Source organism: Lactuca sativa, chromosome 9, assembly GCF_002870075.4.
Source record: "Lactuca sativa cultivar Salinas chromosome 9, Lsat_Salinas_v11, whole genome shotgun sequence".
Taxonomy (NCBI): domain Eukaryota; kingdom Viridiplantae; phylum Streptophyta; class Magnoliopsida; order Asterales; family Asteraceae; genus Lactuca; species Lactuca sativa.
This window is the reverse complement of record NC_056631.2, coordinates 25,637,238-25,659,430: the sequence shown is the minus strand read 5'-3', so window position 1 is coordinate 25,659,430 and position 22,193 is coordinate 25,637,238. Positions and strand designations below refer to the sequence as shown.

Below are 22,193 nucleotides of genomic sequence, written 5' to 3'. Positions count from 1 at the left end.
CCCTATCCTGGGCCTCGCCCGCTACAACGGCCCCGCCAGGCCCCGCCTGGCTTCGAGCCTCGCTCGGATACAGATCTGTTTCACTTAGGCCTCGCCTGTCACAGGGCCCCACCCACTAACATATAATAGCACATAAACATATCACATCACATCACATAAGCTAAATACATACTAACGGATCTTGTTCTAAGGCCTCGCCTATCACTGGGCCCCGCCCATGTCCTGCTACTGATGAGTCATGGAACCCCGTCCATACTCCTGCTGATAGTGAGATACGGGCCCAGCCCACCCTCACTCGTTCCCTAACTTGGGCCTCGCCCCTGATCTGCTGCTACTGAGATATGGAACACCATCCACACTCTGCTATTGGTGAGGTACGGGACCTCGCCCACACTCACCTCCCTACCAGGCACATACAAGTATCACACAGACAACAAGTATAAACTATCATTTAAACCATTCCTTGGGCACCCGCCCTCTATCATTGGACCTCATCCCGAATATCATACTAGCATATTGTGCCTAGGGCTAACCCCCGGGTCTTCTACTCATAACTACATGGGCCGACATTGTGGCCTTAGACCCATTCACACAAAGGGAAACTCACCTGATACTACTGAACTGCTGCTGCTAATTCCTTTGACCGCTACCTGACCACTGACTCCGAACTGCTGCTCCACTAGCTCCCCGAGCTACCAATATCAACATAACACTTAGTCTAACTAACCTTCAAAGGTCAACTAAGTCAACTCTTGTCAAAGTCAACCTTCCAGGTCAACCCTACTCGCCGAGTCCACTTACTGACTCGCCGAGTTCTTATGCTCAAAGTCCTTCCAATCGCGACTTGACTCGCCGAGTCAGCCCCTGACTCGCCGAGTCTACTGATTCCAGAATCTTGTCCTGTCCAACTCACTGAGTCCTTGCTCGACTCGCTGACTCGAGTCTTAACTCGAAGGGTTTGGGACTACGTGACCTGACTCGCTGAGTCTAAGAACATACTCACCGAGCACAAGGTAATCTTCATCCAACTCGCCGAGTTGTTCATCCAACTCGCCGAGTTCATGCCCATCTTCATCCGACTCGACAAGTTGTTCATCCCACTCGTCGAGTTCCTCCTTATCTTCATGCTACTCGCCGAGTCCATTCGGATCTACCTACATGCAGAGGACTTTCGAGTCATGCATGGACTCCAAACTGTAGATCTACCCTTCCCAAGCCTATTCCCTACGTAAAGTTGCAAACATTACGTGTAGAGAAGGAGATCTAGGCACAATCCACCATAAACTAGGGTTTAAGGCCAAAGGGACTCCAAAATCGACTAAAGGGCTGATACTTTATGCTTCCCCAGCTCATAACACACTTGGATCTGAAGTAGCAACTCCAGATCCGGCTTCTAGCTCACTTGGGTGGCAAACCATGGCTTAAAAGCCCCAAATCTCACAACCATAGAAGGTCTAAAAGAGAGAAACAACTTATTACCTTCAGATACTCAGAAATGTTCCCCAAATCTTCAGATCCAAGACCACTTCTTGAAGCCTCAATGATTTCCCCTTCTTCTTCTTCCTTCAAATCACTCAATATGGCTTGGGAGCTTGAATGGGCAACTATGGGGTTTGGGGTTCGATGCTCTGGGTGCAAGAGGCAGTAAAGGGACCCTAGGAAGGAGGTTAAGGCGTTTATAAAGGCTCCAAGTCCCGAATTTAGGGTTTTCCTCGCATAGACCAGACTCGCCGAGTCACCTTGGCCGACTTGCCGAGTCGGTCACTTACTCCCCGACTCGGATCCCGCTCGGACTCGCCGAGTCGCCCCTTGAAATTAAGGTTTTCTTTCCTTTCTTGGCCTTCAAAACTTTGGGTGTTACAACTCTCCCCCACTTAAACTAAACTTCGTCCTCGAAGTTTGCTATGGCCCACCGCCTGCGATCTGCCTCTAATACCCAACCAATTATTCCAATACCAGCGGCCTACCCTCGCTGGCCTCTCGCTTGGTCATTCCGACTAACATTAGTCCTTGCAGACAATCATCTCGGGTCAACCCTGACCCTGAACATCCTGGAAATACAACTTACTCAACCGACAATCCTTCTGGTACCCTCTGATTACTGCGCTGAACCCATAGGGGTTCTCCACTTCCTTCCTTGCGCGATTTCCTTGCCTCCCCAAGGTAATGCTCCATAACCAACTATTTCCTTTGCCACTGTGAAGACCCTATCTTCACCAATTATTTTACTCCCGCTACTTCCAGTACGGGTCATTATCGCCAGTATCCACTGGGCATTTCTTTCTACTACAATTTGGTGTCGAGCACCACATGATCAACTAACTGAATTCCACCAAACGTTGCATACTCGCACTGCCACTGACTGGCAATCCTGCTATTTAGGGTTGTAAACGAACTGAACATTCAGTGAACTGTTCGTTAACCGTTCGGCGGGAATTTCACTTATGTTCGTTTATTTAATAAATGAACGAACATGAACACAAATTCTCGTTCGTTTAGTTAAACAAACGAACATGAACAATGATCTTGTTCGTTCAATTATGTTGTTCGTTTACATTTGTTTATGTTCGTTCGTATATGTTTTTTCAATGTTCATATATGCTTAATTGTATTTGATTTCATTACTATATTATATGTTCATTTATGTTTGTATATGTTTGAATTATGTTTGTTTATCTTTGTTCATTTGTATTCGTTCGTTTATGTTCGTTTAGCATGTTCACGAACATAAACGAACAAAAATGAACAATGCAATTTGTTAACCGACGAACATGAACAACAAAACTCGTTCGTATTCGTTCATTTGTTTGGCTAACTTAAACGAACGAATATGAACAAGTCATGTTCGTGTTCGTTCGGTTTGTTTACAGCCTTACTGCTATTCCTCACCTGACTTCCTGATAAACTGAGACCACCCCGGGTCCCCACCAAGCTATCAATACCTGGATTACCGGCTCCCACCAGTCGTTGACCCAACATAACCCTAGCCGCTCCCAGCGACTTTCTAAGGAACTTCGACCACCTATAACTGCTCAATCTATCATGCCATTCAGGCGCTACAATCTTGGGGTCCTCGATCCCCTATCTTGACACTAAGGTTCTTACCAGGTCCCACCTGCACTGCTAAAACTCACGGGCCTCACCCACGGGTCCCACCCAACCATACTACTAAGCAACCCTGCTCTCAGGTCTCACCTACACTGCTAGTCTCATACGGGCCTCGCCCACGGGTCTCACCCAACTATATCCTAGAGCGGCCTCTCCCAAGGTCTCACCTCTCTAGGGCTATACAGGCAAACTCCCTATCATTCTCATCCACTACCCATCCCTGATCCCTATCAAATCACTAGGAGATAAGGGCCTCGCCCCAACTCCGCTAACGAAGCTACTAAGGAATGCTACGGCTTACCTGTAGTCTTACATCACAATCCATTGCTAACTACTAGTGAATGCTATGGCTGCCCCATAGTCTTACAACACTTCCACCACTGACTGCTAGAACAAAGGCACCCACGTGCCATAAGCTCTCTAGATCCTCATTCCGACTCCCTCGAGTCCTTCGGGCGACCACAACCCGAATTCCCAACTACACACTAACCATTTCCATCACACGCACTAACTGACGGGGAGTTTCTCAAACTCCCAACCCTGAATTCTCAATCCATCAAACGCTGAACTACTTCTTTTCCTTCTCGGAGGTCACATACTCATTATGGGTCTGCGTGCTCCTACCTGGGCACACTCGGAGGGTTCTCCCCCACTTCGATCCCGCTTACCCCTTGATGCTCAATACTCCAAAAGAGATTCCGATCTTAGTTGCCATTCCATAATCCATCTGCTAAGGAACCCAATTCTGCTATGGCTAGGGATCTAACCATTCCCTTTCTAACGCCTTTCTAACGCCATGCCACTTATAACGCCATGCCATGGCTAGGGATCTAACCATTCCCTTTCTACTTCCCGACTCGGATCCCGCTCGGACTCGCTGAGTCACCCCTTGAAATTAAGGTTTTCTTTCCTTTCTTGGCCTTCAAAACTTTGGGTGTTACATGTTGTACCTGTTACTAACGGATCGTGGGGATCGTGCCTCGTCAGCATGAAACGTGGCCTCCTCTTACTAGGAGAGCTATTCACGTTAACTAACTCTCAGGTGACGTCAGTTATGGGCGTTACCATGGCTATTTGTTGCCTTCTCATTGGCTATGAGCGAATGAGAAGATCACATGGAATGTTCTTACTACGTGATGAGATATGAGTTGCTGCCCTAACCTAGGCTCTCTTAGACCAATGTCGTGCTTAGCTAAGGTAGTAACATTTATGTTACATTTTCCATTACAGTTAACGTGCTCATCAGGCAACGTTAACAAGTCCCTTAGACCAGTAGGCCTCTGCGTTCGTGACATAGCTAGGTTGTTATGGTCTACTCACAAATACGTGGCGGACTGCTATTGATAGCTTATGCTGATGTGTGACATCCCCAAAATCACAGCCAGAAAAGACCGGTTTAATTTATGCTTTTAAAAACAATTTCAGAGTAATCCTTTGATTAAAAGAATTGCGGAATTTGTTCCCAAAACAAAATATGATAAAAATAAGATTTACCAAAGCATTTCTTAATGAAATGTATTTTCATTGTATAACAAAACTCGGGATGTCATGTTCCGATAAACAGACCAAAAGCATAAACATTACATTACAGACCTTACAACAATTATATAAAACAAAAAGGTCTATAATCCAAAAATAACTTGACAAGCCATTCATCTTATGCTCTCGCGCCACTACCTGTACAACAAAACTGAGTGGTTCAGGCTTGGGAGCCTGGTGAGCATATAGGGTTTTCAACCCGCTATAAATAATTATATTTAATTTCACCAACCAACAATAACTCGATTACCCATTCCCGTTATCCTCACTTTACGTCATTAAAACAACATCTATCTCAGGGGACCTAGTCTAGGGTTTTCATCGGGACATACATTATTGCAAAGGGGTTTCCTCAATAGTAAACGTCCTAAAGGCAACCTAGAAAGAGTTTGTGGTCGTTATCCATACTTCGCTGAAAAACTAGATCAACAACAACAACATCGAGGCCTCTCATCTGTTTATCACACATCAACTATCTACCCATGTTATACCCAACATATTGGTAGATAAAAATATATATTTTTATACATAGTTTAAAACCTGTATAGCATTCTCATTCAATACATATTCCAATCAACAGATGAGACACATACACATAAGACGTATTTCATAGAGAATAAATCATATATATGAGATAGAAGAAAGTGAATATACATTCACACATATAACAACAAAATATACACATAACACGTATTTTGTATAAAATACTTCATAATTATGCGTTGGAAGAAGGTAACTACACACTCACTTGATCAAAAGATGATCGGACAGCACTACGGCTCTAAGAGTAGTATTCATCGGTGAAACTGGGTTCACTTCACTCACTGGGATTCTTACGGGCAGAGCTTCAGCTCGGAAACTCTTTTCTTCGTGGGATCTTCGAGTTTCGTGACGTGCTTCGGGTCTCGGGATGATACTGGGGTTGTGGGGGTACTTCTTTGCACGTAAATCGAGGTAATATGAGTGAGAGGATAGAATTTGAGCAACCAAACTCGGCTGACCCTTCAAATCTATTTATAGGGCAAAATTTGCCTTTGCCACGTCGTGGTAGGGTTTACAACGTCGTGGTGGCTGGGTCGTCACTGCATGCGTCATTGCAAGTGGGTCTGACAGACTCCAGAGCTCCTGCCACGTTGTGACACTTTTTCCACGTCGTGGTGGCTAACAGTTTTGGGGTTTCGCGCTCCGAACTTCAGATATTTATAACTTTCGTATACGAACTCCGTTTTCAACGTTCTTTATATCGACGCGTATGTGAGAATACGCTCTACAACTCTTGTTTAGACTCCGTTGGCTAATTTTGACTTTATTTTTAATATATTATAAATATATTACTTTTATATTATTTTTAGTAGGCCGGGACAGGAAAACTCAGTTATAAAATCATAATTTCTTCATCCGACGTCCGCTTTCGCCTATCTTTTTATCGTTTCACTACTATTAACGAGATCATCGATTCTCGTTTAGATTTTTTTCGGCTAAAAATCACTCGATCTCAAATCCAGGATTCGGGCTGCATACTGCTAAGTCAAAACTTCGGAAAAATCGTAACTTCCTCATACGAAGTCAGATATGGGCGTTCTTTTTATGGACGTTCTCGGTTTAACGTATTCTGCGACTTTTGTTCAGATTACTAAGGCTAGATATCACTCTATCTTAAATTCGTATCTTACGTCATTCTGCGTTGTGCCAGTTCTGTCGCGAAACTTCGACAGGTCATAACTTTTTCGTTATAACTCGGATTCCGGCATTCTTTATATATTCGGAAACCTCGTTTCAACTACTACAACATTATCCATAGATATCGGCTTTATCTAATATTTCAGTTTGACGCTTATTTTTATCCTTAATTTATTTAAGTTACACAGTTAAGCACAAAACACATAATACTCAAATAATACACTTCTATTATTTTAAAACGGGTTACAAAGGTTAAACTAGACTATTATATCAACATTAATGACAAGCCCATAAACACAGGCGTTACATGATGGCAGGGCGAAATTGTCGTTGATCGGCAGTTTCATCATAAATATGGTTCACTGCCCTTTTCTTTGTATTTAAGTCTTTGCCTTCCCTGGTGCATATTCCCCACCTGTTACCTTACTTTCTTTACACTTCTTTTCGAAATAAACCTTTTCATTTTCTCCTCCAAAAATTTCCATGGCTACTTCACTCACTTTAGGGAGGAATCTCACTGCTGAAGAGTGGGGATCTTTTCAATTCTGGTTCGGGTTTGTTTCTGAACATGGAGTGCAGATCCCTTTGCCTGGTGCTTCTTTGTACAGTCCTCCTCAGGGTAAATTCGGGATCCCAATCACCCTGTTCGAGGCAGGTTTGCGTCTGCCTACCACTGATATCTTCAACTTGATCATCCAGGAGTACGGGTTTTCGGTAAGAGAGTTCTCCTCTATCGGTATCAACAAGATAGCGGACTTTGAACTTCTTTTCTATGCCATAGGTCGTCAACCGAGGGTTCTGGCATTCAAGCACTTCTTCAACACTTTTACCCAATCTGGGACTCGAACCCTTTCTCGCCGGCGAGGAGTCCCTATTCTTATTCACGACCAGAAGTCCAAGAAGAATTTGCAAGAAAAGTTATTGTGGGTGAATAATGATCTTGTGGTGCTTGGGTACTCGAGGGTTAAGCGTATGTGGACCATGCTCCCGTGCTTTTTGGTGGTGATAAGGAGTTAGTCGACACCTTGGAGAAGATCAACATCAACGGCGAGGATTGGCTCGACTGCTACTTGGTTGCCGGTGGAATGAGCACCGCTTGGAGAACTCATGGGAAAACGCATGAGTTCTTTGTCGAGAAAGAAGGCATAACACTCTTTTTACCATATCCTCCCCCCCCCCCCCATTTAGCAAAATGCGTTGAAAACGGAGTTTTGGTTAACCGTTGTTGTTTTTATTTCCAGGTGGGGAGGAGATCATATCCATGGAGAGGGCTCTTCGGGTTCTGTTTGAAGGTGACATTCAAGTTCGCGAAGTTGACCTTGTAGAAGCTCTTCCCCCTTTTATCTTTGGCCAAGGATTCGGGGTTACACACGAGCCTCCCACCGGCGCAGACGGTGCCGCTGGCGATGGTGCTGGTGGTGACGACGAGTCAGATCTCCAAGACGTCTTTGTCCATAAGGTAGAAAGTTGCCATCTTGGATGTCTTATTGGGTTCATGCATGAGTTAAGATCATTTTTATGATAATAGAATGCAATGTTGGAGTTTGGGCTTATTAGGGTCATGTTAAGTCACCAAGTCAGTGACTTTATTGATCAAGACGTTGAATAAGACCCGGATATGTGTTTATGGCCAATGGAATGGAGTATTAAGCACTTAATGGGAAAAGTGACTTAACAATGGATTATAATGGGTGTACATGCATGTACGCGCATCGTACACACCATATAGCTTGTACGCTTAGCGTATAGAGGAGAACGCCCCATGTACTTATCAAATATGGGCTTGGCGTGTTTTGGGCCATGCTTTGGATTTTGGGTCTTTAGGCCTTAGTCGGCCATTAGAAGTCAGATAATTTGGACCAAGAATATGTATGGGCTTAGGGTAAGGCCTGTTAGAGGGTTTGAGACCAATTTAGAAAATTAGGCCATTAGTGGGCTTGGGAAGCCTACATAGTGTTAGGCCTTTTGTATTATGGTTTTTGGCATGGGTTATGGTCCAAGTTGGACTAGGGGTAAAATCGTCATTCTACCCTAAGGAGAATTATTGGTTTGGACTAATTGTTATTTTGGGTAATGGTAGCTCGGGGAGTCGAGAGATTAGCAGTTCGGGGATCTGCCAGCTAGTAGTGAGGGGTTATTCGCAGGTTTTTACAGTCAGCTTGTGAGGTGAGTTTTCTCCTGCAGGAACGGGTATAAGGCACCAATGTCGGCCCGTTTATGTATGTTAGTGTATACCGGATTTAGATCCGATGTCGGAGTTATCCCGATGTAGATTTTATGCTTCTGGATGTCATTCCGATGTCGGGCGGGGCCGAGGAAGGTTTACATGTATGTTCCGAATTACGGTTCGATGTCCTGTGGTAGCCGAGGAAGGGATGCATGTTTAGTTATACTTGTTGTCTTTGTGATACTTGTATGTGCCTGGTAGGGAGATGAGTGTGGGCGAGGGCCCGTATCTCAACACTAGCTGAGTATGGATGGGGTTCCATTTCTCTTTAGCAGCAGAGTATGGGCGGGGCCCAAGATAGGTGGGGCCTTGAGACTAACAGTTATAGTGTTGTGTTGCTTATTATGTACTCGCTTGATTATGATTATATGTTTGCATGTGTATAGCGGGCGGGGCCCAAAGACAAGCGGGGCCTGGTAGAAACATATATGTATACCGAGCGGAGCTCGATGTCGAGCGAGGCCTGATGCCAGATGCGTCCGATGTCAGGCGGGGCTCGAGGAAGCGGGCTAGGCCTAATGTTTGCGGTATGTGAGTACGTGTATGGTATGTGGTAGATTGAGGAGACCCACTAAGCTTTGTGCTTACGGTTTTTTAGTTTGGGTTTCAGGTACTTCCAGTTGCAAAGAGAAGAACTCAGGATGACTGCATTGCACACACCAAAATGTTTTAGCTTGGGATGTTTACTTTGATGTTTTGAAACTCTGATAGCAATGTATGAGATATTATAACTTATGTTTTGAGGAAATGGGTTGATAATTGTGGTTTTACCATTAAGTAAAAATGAAAATTTTGGACCACATTATTTGGATGTTACATCTTAGCAATTAAAAGGTAGAGTTCCACCCTGTTGGAGTTTCACCACACAAAAACCTTTGAGTTTCTACAACCGCATCATTCATGGCTTGTTTAAAGGTCTTGATCCGTTGCAGGGAGTCTCTAATGTATTTCACCGCATCATGTATGCTTTTTAGATGGTAAACTTTGTGTTTTAACCCCATTTTCACAACTAGGTTTATGATATGAGTCATACACCTAATGTGCAAATGTTTGTCATTCTCTTAAATACCCGGAAGTTCTTTCACAATGATGTTGATTGTCGCGTCATTCATATTGGCATTATCAACGGTCATCGTCATTACATTCTTCATGTCCTACTAATTTATGCAAATTAGCAACTCTCAGACCATGTCTTCAGCTTTGTGAGTATCAACCTCTCTAAAGTTGACTACCATTTTGTGCATGACAAAATCTTCGGTAATGAAATGGGTCGTGACAACCATATAATTTATCTATTGACACGAGGATGTCGAATGTCCACGTGTTGGTTCTCAAGTGGATGGTTGTTTTGGGGTTGCTCAAATCTTTGTACAATTTATGCTTCTCCATTAAATAAAAGGACACAACATCATGAGAGATTTTATGCCTTGAAGGCAATTTCACCCTACCATTGATGGCGTTTACAAATTCTATGAAGGTCTCATTTTCAATGAATTTAAAGGGCAGTTCCCCAACGGTGAAAAGGCCTAGCAAGGCAAGTTGGATCCTCGTATCATCATGTTTCCATGTGTATACATGGCCCTCACCATTAGGAGCTTTCGTAAATGACAACTTTTGTTGTTTGTCATCATTATCATTCAGTTTGTTGTTCGGATTTAACTTGCAGCAATTAAAATACTTGTTTATTGAAGTTGTCCCATTCTAGTTTGCATTCACGATTAGTAGTGTTAAACAATAATTACATTCGACCCACTTTCTTTCAATTCTATCTTCCTCCTTTATCCACTCTATCTCGAAGTAATCCCAAATAGGAGCGGTACAATTATCTTTACCCTCACGTCGTCTGGTTGGGTTAATTCGGTCCTTTAACTCCTTTTGAGTCATTTTTTTGTTCTTGGGTTTTGGTTTTGTTGGGTATTTTTGTTGTGTTCGCTCGTATGTTAGTGGTGGTTTTTTTGTTTGTGTTGATTTTTTTGGTTGTCTTCGTTTTTGTGGGGTTGAAATTTTTTGTTTTTTTATGGTTGCTGTTCTAGTGGCTCATCTTCTTGGTGTGATTCGTCACTTGGTATAACATGACATGCTGGTGTTTCTTCTATATAATCTTCTTGTGAATCTTCTCCATAACCCTATATTCTCAAAATAAAACATACAACTAATACATTGTTAAATTGATATTGAAACAAGAAAAGTAAGATTTCATATGCTTTATTGCGGGCTTTGTAAGTCATTTATTTTTTAACCAAATCAAACGTTTTTATACTCTAAAATTAGTTACAAAACATGAACAACATGTAGGAAAAAGAATTAGGTCAATACAACTTAAAATGAATGAGCTATGCACATTTGAACAAAAAAGTCATATTACGTTTAATTGATGAAACATAATAAAAATTCTGATTTGATATGCTTCCTTTTGGAGATTGTAACTCATTCAATTTTTAACAAAATCAAACGTTTTTACAATCTAAACTTATATAAAAAACTAAACAACATGTAGGAAAAAGATTCAGATCAATACAACATAAATGAACGAGTTATGCACATTTGAACAACGAAGTCATATTACGTTTAATTGTTGAAATATTAAAAAAAAAAATTATGATTTAACATACTTCATTGCAGTGTTTGTAACTAATTCAATTTTTAACAAGGTCAAACGTTTTTATAGTCTAAACTTATCTACAAAACCTAAACAACATGTAGGAAAAAAGATTAAAGTCAATACAACTTAAATCGAGTCAGTTATGCAACTTTCATAATTTGGACATAATGCTAAAGATGTAAATATTGCTAATCTTACTTGGTCATCAATGTATTTTCAAATCCAATTAACCGGATTACCATCTTGATTACTGGCATCATGAACATCCGAGTTTCGGTATCTTGATGATGATACATTTGGTAACCCATTCAAATCCTATATTGTCAATATCATACATTAATTATATAACATTCAAACTACAAATCAATCTAACAAAAATCTTGCATGCATGTCTACAAACTACAAAAGTACATTTGGTAACCCATTCAAATCCTACATTGTCAATTTCTTTCAAAAAAAAAAAAAATCCTACATTGTCAATATCATACATTAATTATATAACTAAACAAATTCTTAATTTTGACAATCTTACATTCATACTACAAACTAGTCTAACGAAATTTTTGCATGCATGTCTACAAACTACAAAGTATATTGTTAAATGGAACTTAAGACATGAAATACAAATATATAATCTTACTTGATCTTCCTGAGCATCCATAGTTCGAATTATTGAAAGTGATTATTGAGAAGTTGATGGTTGTAGACTACTTTTTCCACCTTTTAACATTGCTTGTTGATGGTTGAGATCTAGAAGATGATCAATGGTGGTGGATTGGTGGATATTAGATGTTGATTTAAGATGAAGAGCACATGAGGATGGAAGCAAAATATGAAGATGTCGACTTGAGAATTCAGATGATGATGATCGATGGAACCGATGGTTGAACAATCTAATTGATGATCAAATAATCAAGGACTCGGTAGGCAATTAACGACATATGGAGATGTCAACCAATCTACTTGATCGATTTGAGATGATGACCGGGTAGGGTTCCATTAACGAGACATGCCGCATTTTTTTTGAGGTCTAATTTGGAAGTCCAAAAGACGTGGGTTTTTTTTAAAAGCTTGTCCGGTTCGGTTCCTGGTTTTGGGCCGGTTCCAATGACCGGTTCCAAAATCGACAATAATATAGTATTCGTCCCGGCCCGATTAGTTTCATCGGGTTCCGGTTCTGACCGGCTCCCCGGTTCATATGCTCATCCCTAGGCGTCAAGGCGTCTTTGTAGTTTTAATTTCTTTTATATTAAAAAAGTTGATACAGCCATTTTTGTTAAATTTTTTTAATAAACGATCATCACTTTGACTGTCGGACTCCGACTACGAAAAGATCCAATACCCCGCGCTTCAATCGACAAACGGATAACCCAAGGCATCACAACCGTTCATTCTTGTCTCCTTGCCATGCCATGTCATCCATCCGCGTGAGAGCCCCAGCCTCCAATAGAATCGCATTTATCTGTCTTATATAACCTCCGTGCGAAACTATTTCTTCAACAAACGCAATCAATCGAATTCCCCCAAATTTCAAACCCTAGAATTTTCGTTTTCGTTCCCAATCTCCCAACAAAATTCTGATGGCTCCCAAGGCAGAGAAGAAGCCCGCCGAGAAGAAACCAGCGGAAGAAAAGAAGGCCGTGGCCGAGAAAGCACCAGCGGAGAAGAAGCCAAAGGCCGGGAAGAAATTGCCTAAAGAAGCAGGCGCTGCCGCCGGAGACAAGAAAAAGAAGAGATCCAAGAAGAGCGTCGAGACCTACAAGATTTACATATTCAAGGTGTTGAAACAGGTGCATCCTGATATCGGAATCTCAAGCAAAGCCATGGGAATCATGAACAGTTTCATCAACGATATATTTGAGAAGCTCGCCCAGGAGAGTTCGAGGCTTGCAAGGTACAACAAGAAGCCGACAATCACGTCAAGGGAAATTCAAACCGCCGTGAGGCTTGTACTTCCCGGTGAATTGGCCAAGCACGCCGTGTCGGAAGGCACAAAAGCGGTCACAAAATTCACCAGCTCTTGAATAGCTTTTCATTGAAACATGGCAGCGTTTGGGTTTCTCAACTTTTATCATCATGCATTAGCGATCAAATGTCGTTTTTCTTTTTGTCTTTAGGAGGAATATAAGTTTGTAAATTTGGGTTATCTTCATCCGATTTGTGTTTTTACATTATCTGTGTAATGAAATGCGAATTTAAGATATCGCAACATTCAATCTATAATGGCATATCTTTTGTAAAGAACATTTGACTCATACAAATATCATCACTTGTTTAGCCATTATTACTCATGTATAGGTTTGTTTTGGGTAATTGGGTCGGATTAGTAAGAAACAAAACACCTGTTTACTTTGAAGTTTGAATCAATTTCTGTTCTTAAGAAACACACTTTTACAACCAACATAACTGCACTTGATCTCTAACTAAGGAAGTTAATTCATGTCAAAAACCAGACCTGGCATTGTTGATGTTATTTCTTGTTTGCATAATTGATCCGAATATTTCTACCATCCAGTAGCTGAAAATAAGCATTACAAACCAATAAAATGAATATGAAATGATGTTTTGGTTACATTAGAAGAAAAGGTTTTTGTTTATGATTCTAATGTTTTTTTTTTTACCTGACCATGCATTTCTGCTAAGGCTTTGGTGGCAGACTCCTCAGAAACAAAATGCACAAATCCATATCCTTTTGATTTCCCACTCTTGTGATCGCATATAACCTTAACTGCAATGCAATCAATCATGGAAGTTAAAACTTTTTATAAGAAGATCAGACAGACACACAGCAGCTAGTGAGTTGTGATCATGTGTGTACCTTCAATTAATTCTCCATGCTGCTCAAATGCATCTTTTAACACTGGTTCATGTGTATCATACGAAAGCCCTGTGTGCATACATATACTTTTATGACAAAATTGCAAAAATGGTCCCTGTGGTATGCAAAATTTTGGGGTTTTAGTCCAAACAGTGACTTTTTTGGATTGGTGGTCCTTTTGACCATGTTTGCTTGTGGTTTTGGTCCCTCGGAAAACTGAAAAGACTAAAATGCCCTTTCTGATATATTTTTTGTATTTTTTTTGTTTAATTTAAAAGAAAAAGAAAATAAATAACTAATTTGGTCTCTCTCTCTCTCTCTCTCTCTCTCTCTCTCTCTCTCTCTCTCTCTCTCACACACACACACACATAACACTAAACCCAAATATCCAGCTACTGCTATAGCAAATCTCGATCCCTCCAGTTCGTATCTCACCGGCCGAAGGAAAAGACCGACCAACTTGACACCGACCACCACCTCCCTCCGCCCTCTTCTGTCGAGTCACTCCAGCAATCACCGATGCCACTTTTTCCCTCCTTTGTCTTCGCCGGTAGAAGACCAAACAAAAGCATCAGAGGCTACCGGAGCTCCTCCCTCCGCCACCCACTGCCTCTTTCCCATCGAGAAACACCACCACCACCAACGATGGTGTTGTTGTTGCTGGGACCACCATGAAACCACCTCCCTCCTTGTTTTTTTCTGTTGATCGGAGCAACCCATTGGTAATCGTATTGCTTTTTTGAGAGATGAAGACTGGTAGAGAGACTGGGACAAATCAATTGAAACTTATCCTCCTTCAATCACCCGAACTTGTCGGAAAATAAAATGATTATGGATAATCGATTGAAGCTTCTCTATTATTTCTCAATCATAATCATCAAACCATTTTAATCCACATCTGCAATGTCTGTATTTACCCAAAATCAGAATCGTATCTCTCTGTCGATCAAACGCCTCAAATCTCTAACATTTTTCTTCAATTTCAATTCGCCGGCGGCCGACCTCCTTCTTCCGACCTCCTCCTTCAATTTCAATTTGACGAGTTTTGGTGTGTGTTCAATCTCGGGTGTAGTAAATCGTGTTTGTTGCTACAATACCTTCGAAAGGGATCGCAAGCAACATCTTCTTTCTTTCTTCTTTTCCTGATTCGTTATGAAGCATGAAGGAGTCGATTTTTCTGGCGGTTCAAGCCTTCAATCGGGGTTGTGGGGGTTGAGAAGGGTAGCAACAGCCGGAGAGGGTGATGGATCATAAGGAAGAGAGAGAGAGAGAGAGAGAGAGAGAGAGAGAGAGAGAGAGAGAGAGAGAGAGAGAGAGAGGTGGGCCCTTTTTATTTTTTTAATTGCTAAAATAAATAAATAAATATTAAATTTTAAGAATAATGAAAGAAAAATGAAAAATAAATACCCCAAGGGTATTATAGTCATTTCAATTTTCGGAGGGACCATTTTCACATACAAACCACTCCAAAAGGACCACGAATCAAAAAAAGTCACTGTTTGGACTTGTTTCCTGAAAAAATGCAAACCACAGGGACTATTTTTGCAGTTTTGTCTACTTTTATTACCATGAGTCAATAACCCAAGGCTACTATAAACATGATGAGTTCTTAAATTGTCTAGGGTTTAGAATGAAGAAGAACAAATTCACGAAAAGCAAAAAAATTAGGAGTGAATTTGAGAAATATAGCAAACATCAAAAGATGCAAAGAAAATATATTTTCTTTTTCTTTTTGTGAATTCGTTCATCTGAATAGAGAAAAAGCGGGAAGAGATACCTCCGACAAACAGTTTGCTAGAGGAGTGACGACATAACATCCATCTGAATCTGAATATTGGAGATGAAGAAAACCGATAAACCCCATTTGCCCACATATTTGTTTTGCTGTTTTCAACAATATGTATGTGTTATGCTTGATGATGACAATGACCATTTTAACCTTTGGATTTAATTCTAGGTCTTTATTGCTCAAGACTCGAACTCAAACAAATGACAAGTCAATTCAAGAACAATTTCACCATACTACATTTAAAAGTTGTCATTGCTGCATCTATATAAGAAGTTCATCACTCTCTTTGATTCCTTGTACCAATTTATATGAATTCCAATTACAATTGAATGTAGTGAAACTATGAGTATGATCATTTTAGTGAAAAGAAGTCATAAATTTGTTGGTTCTAACTTTTGGAAAGATCATGAATTACTACAAGATGATGTTTCTTCAAAAGGATTTGAAAAGACCTAATTTTTGCCACCAATAACTGCTATAGTTGTCTTCACTGACATCTGTATGATTGACCCACAATATTGTGGTTTTCATCATAGACCATTAAAAAAGTTTACTCTTTTGATTCATCATTGCAGTAGATGTCCTGAATATTAATTCCGAAAATAAAATACAGAGGGAACAATCAGCTTACATATGAACTTAATTTCTTGAGGTTGAATCTCCAACAGCTCCGTGTTCATCTTTCCATCGAAAATTCAAACATAATCAGATAGATATATCAAAAGCCCGGTCCGGGAATCAGAAATTGCAATCATACCAAAACTCCAGTCAATGTAAGAACCACGAAACACACACTAAAAACTGTGAGCTGTGATAGAGTAATACTAGCTCTGATTTGATCCAATATTTACCAAAACCAGTTGAAATTTCGAAGAAAACCCTAATTAACCACTAAAATCGTCCTGTGTTTCAATTTACGGACGAAAAATACGGAAACAGAGCATAGTAGGGAAAAGCTAATTAAAGAGCGCATTAAGCTAATAAGAATCACCTGAAAGAGCAGGAAATAGAACGAATTAGGAGACGATTACAGAGGCGATGATAGTAAGGGTTGCTGACGGGAGTCGTTGGGTGCTGTCGCCAAAGATGATGGTGAGGGTTGGCTGATGTGCTGTGATGGAAGGAGAAAGGACATATGCGATTGTAGAGGGCAAAGATGGGTATTTCAACCATTCAGCGTCCACCCTGCAGGCCTCCTGCATCCATGAAATATGAATAAAGGTTGGCAAACCGGTTTTCATTCACATACGGGATCGGTTTTTAAACCGGTTTGTATCACGGGTTACCTTTAGAAAAACCGATCCTATACGAACCGGGTCAAATCTGTTTCACAAAATTACAAAAATGGTCCCTGTGGTTTACCAAAAATCACAAATTCAGTCCCTGTTAATTTTTTTTGATGCAAATGGTCCTTATGGTTTGCGAAACTTGCAAAGTTGGCCTTTTTTACTAACACCGTTAGTACAACGCCGTTGGGGTCAAAATCTGTAAGGGCATTTTCGTCTTTTCAAGTATAGAAGGATTGAATTCGTGACTGTTGGGCGTGTCAAACCAAACAAATAAAGGGTACAAATGACTCCTTAAACACTACTATTATGCACTAATAATGTAGTACAAGGTAAGTATGGTCGATCCACAGAGACACGGGACAAGTGTTTATACCTTTTTGCGTAAGATACAAAAATGGTCACAGAATGGGGGGAATTTATAAGCAACGATTTAAACTATACAATAAAACAATAAGTAAATGATTGATTTAATGAAGTAGATTCAGGATTTGTAAGGACTCCAACTCCATGCAAGACAAATTAGCAATGTGATTCCAATGATGAAATGATATTTGTTCAATTATATCTAAATTGGTACATGGAAATGCTAACAAGATCTAGCACCTCCCATTCACCACATTGATCTACCAAAATAAGTTCTTTGATTAATCCTAACCTTACCAATCTAATCTAAACAAGCTCTTAGAATTAGGTTGAAAGATTGCATTAAACTTTATGTGAATGTTCCCAACAACACTCAATACTCCTCATAAGCTCGGGAGCATAAGAATGTGTGAATAAGATTTACACTAAATTCATTCAATAAAAATCAGTTTAGTGTTTGTTACCTAGTCCAATTTACAAAACAATTACGGATTTTGCAATTAGATAACTTGAATGATCTAACCCTAATTCAAATGGCCAATAAGAATCACAATTAGAATCAAACATTCACAACTAGATTGAAATTAAAAGAAAACATCAAGTCATATGATTGAAATCACAACTAGAAGTCAAGACATAAAGTTGGAGAATTTAGAGTTCTAGCCACTCATGACTAGAACAAGATCACAAATCTAGAAAATGAAAATAAAGTTCTTACAAAATGAAATCAAATGTTCCCAAGTGTTAATCAACTTCAAAATCCTCAAGAAATTCGTCTTCTCTACTCCAAAAGTCGACCCCCCTAAGTAAAAAGTCGGTTCCCCTTTTAAGAATGGTGAAAAACTGCTTTAAAACTCACGTTTACGTTTACATGGCCCGCGTAAATTAACACTGTCATTTACACGGCCCGCGTAAACGCAAAAATATACTGCGCAGAAATCTACGTTTACACGGCCCGTGTAAACGCAAGGCTTGCATTTACACGGCCGTGTAAATCTCTGTAAAACCAAAATCTTCATTTTTTTGATATCTTGCTCCTCGGTGCTCCGCAAGTCCTGAAATTTTGTTTGCAACTTTTATTTACCTCCTCCAACAATATCCTGCCTCCAAAAGTCCTTGAAATATCACAAAAGTATTTGAATGAAATTGTCTCATGAAAAATCCCGAAAAACATGCAAAATGCATGAGTTTAAGCCTATATGCAATGTACTTTTATAAAATAAAGCTACAAAATGGGTAAATGAAATGCACCTAACAGTGACATTTGAGAAACCACAGAGACCATTTTTGATTCTTTTTTGAAAAAATAAATTAATTTGCTTAAAGTATGAGGGGAAGGTCGAACTCATGACATTTTTTGAAAAAATAAATTAATTTGCTTAAAGTAGGGGGAAGGGTCGACCTCATGGCCTCCACCCCTCTTTATTTGACCAAAACCTTAACCAGTTGAGCTAATTGCTTACTTGGTTATAACACCCTAAAATAATTTATATAATAAAAAAAATGTTAACATTTAAATAATAAATTAAAAAACAAACATTTTTTTACATGACACTTTTTTTAAATAAAACAAAAAGTATTGTTGTCGTATTATAAAAAAAACTGTTTTTTACAAATAATTTGTATGTATTTTTATGTATTTATTTTACGTAAAATATTTCTTTTATTTCTTTAAAAAATAAGTTTTCATATAAAAAATATGTTTTCGTATATTATAATTTTTTATGTCTTCGAAATAATAATAATTAACACTAATATACATGCATTCTCGTGCTTTGCCACTTTGCACGCAACGACTTTCAAAGTCGCATGCCCTGATGTGAAACCCTCGCTCCTCAAACCGACGAGAAGAGAGACCCAAGTAAGATCCACACACACGTGCGTCCCTCCTACCCATCCAAAGGCCAAAATGTTAGTCGGTCTAAGTGTGGATCTTCCATCATAGGGGTCCGTCAAAAAAGTTAACTGACGCTTCATTTTTCGCAGAAAATACCTACCTGCCGACAAGTATAAAAAAGAACATCCTTAACCACATCATGTTTGTATTTGAAACCAGAGAGCTCTCTACAATGAACCGCATGTTTTCCAAAGGTGTCCAAACATGCCTTGCGGCAAACTGGACATATATCGTCAATTGAGATAGATAAATCATGAGGTGGTAACGAATGATAGATATAAATGTTATATACTTTAATTGAAATATGCCCATGACCGACTGACCAAGTGATTTATCCAAATTGAAAATTAGAATCGGTAATTCCTAATGTCTCGCAGCATATTCCAATTTCCAAATTCCAATCACGATCAATTGATCATCTCATCTGTCGATTCGCTTCAACGCTTGGGCTTAGGCAATTAGCGACTGAGTGACGATTCGTGAGACACACGAAACTGTGAGACCGTCTCACAGATTGCGATTTGCGAGAAACCAAGAGTGAGAAAGACGAGATTGCGATTTGCGACTTCATTACTTCAATCGTGCATTCGTTCTGTACCGTGGTTCTGTTTGAACCAAACGTCGCAGGCGGCAGCGGCACTCGGCAGGTCAGTAGGTCACTCATGATTACGAAACAGGGTTACAGGTTAGTGACTTTTTTTCTCCTTACTCCAATCGTGCTTCTCAATTCTCATCTTTTGTTTGACATGATTTGCATTACAGCGAATTTAGGATGTTGTTGTGCAGATTATTCTCAATACACCATTCCAAATATGTGTTTATGATTTTCCAATTTGATATTGTTGTGTAGAGTGCAGACTCTGTGATGTTCATACTCTGTTTTTTAGATTTTGGATGATGATGATGAATTTATGTTTATAATCAATGTTTTTGTGTAGATTGTATGATGTTTAGACTATATTTGATGTTACAGATTGTGTTTTTTTGTAGGTTTAGATGGCTACACCAGAAAATGATAAACAACCAACCATGAATGATGAAGATGAACTTGAGGACAATGAACAAGAAGCTGTAGAAAATAATGAACAAGAAGTTGTAGAAAATAATCCTAAAAAAAGGTTGAAATCCGCTGCTTGGAACCATTTTGATCCGATTTTTGTTGATGGCATCAAGTGTTTGTGAAAAACTGAAATTGTTCTATCAAGTGACTGAAAAATTTTATGATACCAAATATCCCACATCAAACATATTCTTCCCTTTAATTTGTGACATGAAACTATCGTTGTCGAGTTGGAGCGTATCAGATAATAATGTTATTAAGTCTATGGCATCAACTATGTTGACCAAATTTGAGAAGTATTGGAATGTAATACATAATGTTATGAGTGTAGCAATTGTCTTAGACCCTAGGTATAAGTTAAAGTTGATCAATTATTTCTTTCCAAAGTTATATGGGAATGAAGCAAGAAGTGAGATTATGCAAGTACGCAACATAATTACTGAGTTATTTGAAGAGTATAAAAAGAAACATAATGCAAAACAAGGAGCTTCTTGGAAACGACAATGCGAAACAAACGTCTTTGAAGGAAGGGGTTCTATTTTAAGTAAATCAATATGGGAGTTGGATTTCGAGAATATGCTTTATGAGGATGATGGATTGGAAAAAACCGAGTTGGATGATTATTTAGCTGAGAAGTTGTTACCGAATGAGGAGGGCTTTGACATATTAATGTGGTGGAAGTGTAATGGTTCTAAGTTTCCAATATTACAGAAGATTGCTAGAGATATCTTAGCCATTCCAATTTCTTCAGTTGCTTCGGAATAAGCTTTTAGCATGAGCGGGAATAAAGTGACAAAACAACGTAACCGACTCAAAGCGGAAACAGTTGGGGCATTAATGTGTAGCCAAAGTTGGTTACGGAAAGAACTTCAAGGTAAATTTTTAATACGTATATCAATTGTTATATCATACTTGTGTATAGATATTATTTTTTCTAAAAATAAGTTCTATATGTTTCAGGTAAAAAGTAAGGAGAACCACAGGCTTTTGATCAGACAATTGCATATGATGAGAATGTTGAGTAATTTTCAAAGAAATAGAACCAAAGACTTGAAATTTATTTTGTTTAATCATGTTCTCGTTTTGATGGTTGTTAAATTTTATGATTGATGTAAACAATCTAATTATGAGATATGGTTTTGATAGTGTATTAAACTTGATTTTTTTTGTGGCTTAAGTTGATTTATTATGACATATGGTTTTGAACTTTTGATAGCACGGGGATGGGCCAGGGATAAGCCCAAAATCTAAAGGGAGAGGATTAGATTTCCCGCCTCTGTTGGGGATGGGGATGAGGATGAGGATAAGGTTATAGACTCAGGGATGGGGATGGGGATGATAAACCCGCCCCATCCCGCCCCATTGCCATCTCTACACAAAACTAATGATCTCCGAGACCGAGTTGAAATTTTGAGAGGGGATGCCACATCCTTTGAGGATCCAAAAGAATACCTCCCGAATAAAATGATAACTTGTCAATAAATGATCGCTGAAGTGAACCCTTCTGACAAAAAATACAAAGGCTAGAGGATACGATCCATATGGGGATCCGGGCATCTTTGTAGTTTTATTTTATTTATGTTAAAAAAAATTTGATAGGGGTGAGCAAAAACCGCACCGCAACTAAAATTAACCGCAAAAACCACATAAACCGCAACCGAAAAACCGCAACAGCAATAAAAACCGATGGTGAGGTTTTCTGTTTTTCAAAAACCGCAAATTTGCGGTGCGGTGCGGTTATTTGTTTTCAAAAACCGCAAAAAAAACCGCACCGCACCGCATATATTATATACAATTTTTTTTATCAATTATTAGTTTATT

General features: G+C 39.6%; 2 protein-coding genes across 5 annotated transcripts; one reads left to right on the top strand and one right to left on the bottom strand.

Annotated features, from left to right (window-relative positions):
- The first annotated feature begins 12,646 nt into the window (after nucleotides 1-12,646).
- Nucleotides 12,647-13,400, top strand: LOC111895501 (histone H2B). Its single transcript, XM_023891585.3, has one exon. It carries the CDS (start codon nucleotides 12,737-12,739, stop codon nucleotides 13,178-13,180), a length of 444 nt encoding a protein of 147 aa, XP_023747353.2. The 5' UTR covers nucleotides 12,647-12,736; the 3' UTR covers nucleotides 13,181-13,400.
- LOC111895503 (glycine-rich RNA-binding protein 4, mitochondrial) lies at nucleotides 13,255-16,990 on the bottom strand. 4 transcript variants are annotated; one of them, XM_023891587.2, is made up of 6 exons: nucleotides 16,755-16,990; nucleotides 16,395-16,443; nucleotides 15,752-15,858; nucleotides 13,975-14,089; nucleotides 13,778-13,884; nucleotides 13,255-13,674 (listed from the first exon to the last, which is right to left on the bottom strand). In XM_023891587.2, exons 2-6 carry the CDS (start codon nucleotides 16,441-16,443, stop codon nucleotides 13,627-13,629), a joined length of 426 nt encoding a protein of 141 aa, XP_023747355.2. In that variant the 5' UTR covers nucleotides 16,755-16,990; the 3' UTR covers nucleotides 13,255-13,626. The 4 variants fall into 4 exon arrangements, with proteins under 4 accessions (XP_023747355.2, XP_042753879.1, XP_023747356.1 ...); XM_042897945.1 differs by having other exon boundaries at nucleotides 15,752-15,801; XM_023891588.3 differs by having other exon boundaries at nucleotides 13,484-13,674; nucleotides 13,975-14,043.
- Nucleotides 16,991-22,193: the final 5,203 nt, after the last annotated feature.

Bases quoted from the DNA above. Each gene is read 5' to 3' on its own strand.
- LOC111895501 (XM_023891585.3), top strand. From the start codon at position 12,737: ATGGCTCCCAAGGCAGAGAAGAAGCCCGCCGAGAAGAAACCAGCGGAA.
- LOC111895503 (XM_023891587.2), bottom strand. From the start codon at position 16,443: ATGAACACGGAGCTGTTGGAGATTCAACCTCAAGAAATTAAGTTCATA. The intron at 15,859-16,394 runs GTAAGCTGATTG...TGTTGAAAACAG, and splicing joins TCAAGAAATTAAGTTCATAT to CAAAACAAATATGTGGGCAA. The intron at 13,885-13,974 runs GTACACACATGA...ATTGCATTGCAG, and splicing joins GCATGGAGAATTAATTGAAG to TTAAGGTTATATGCGATCAC.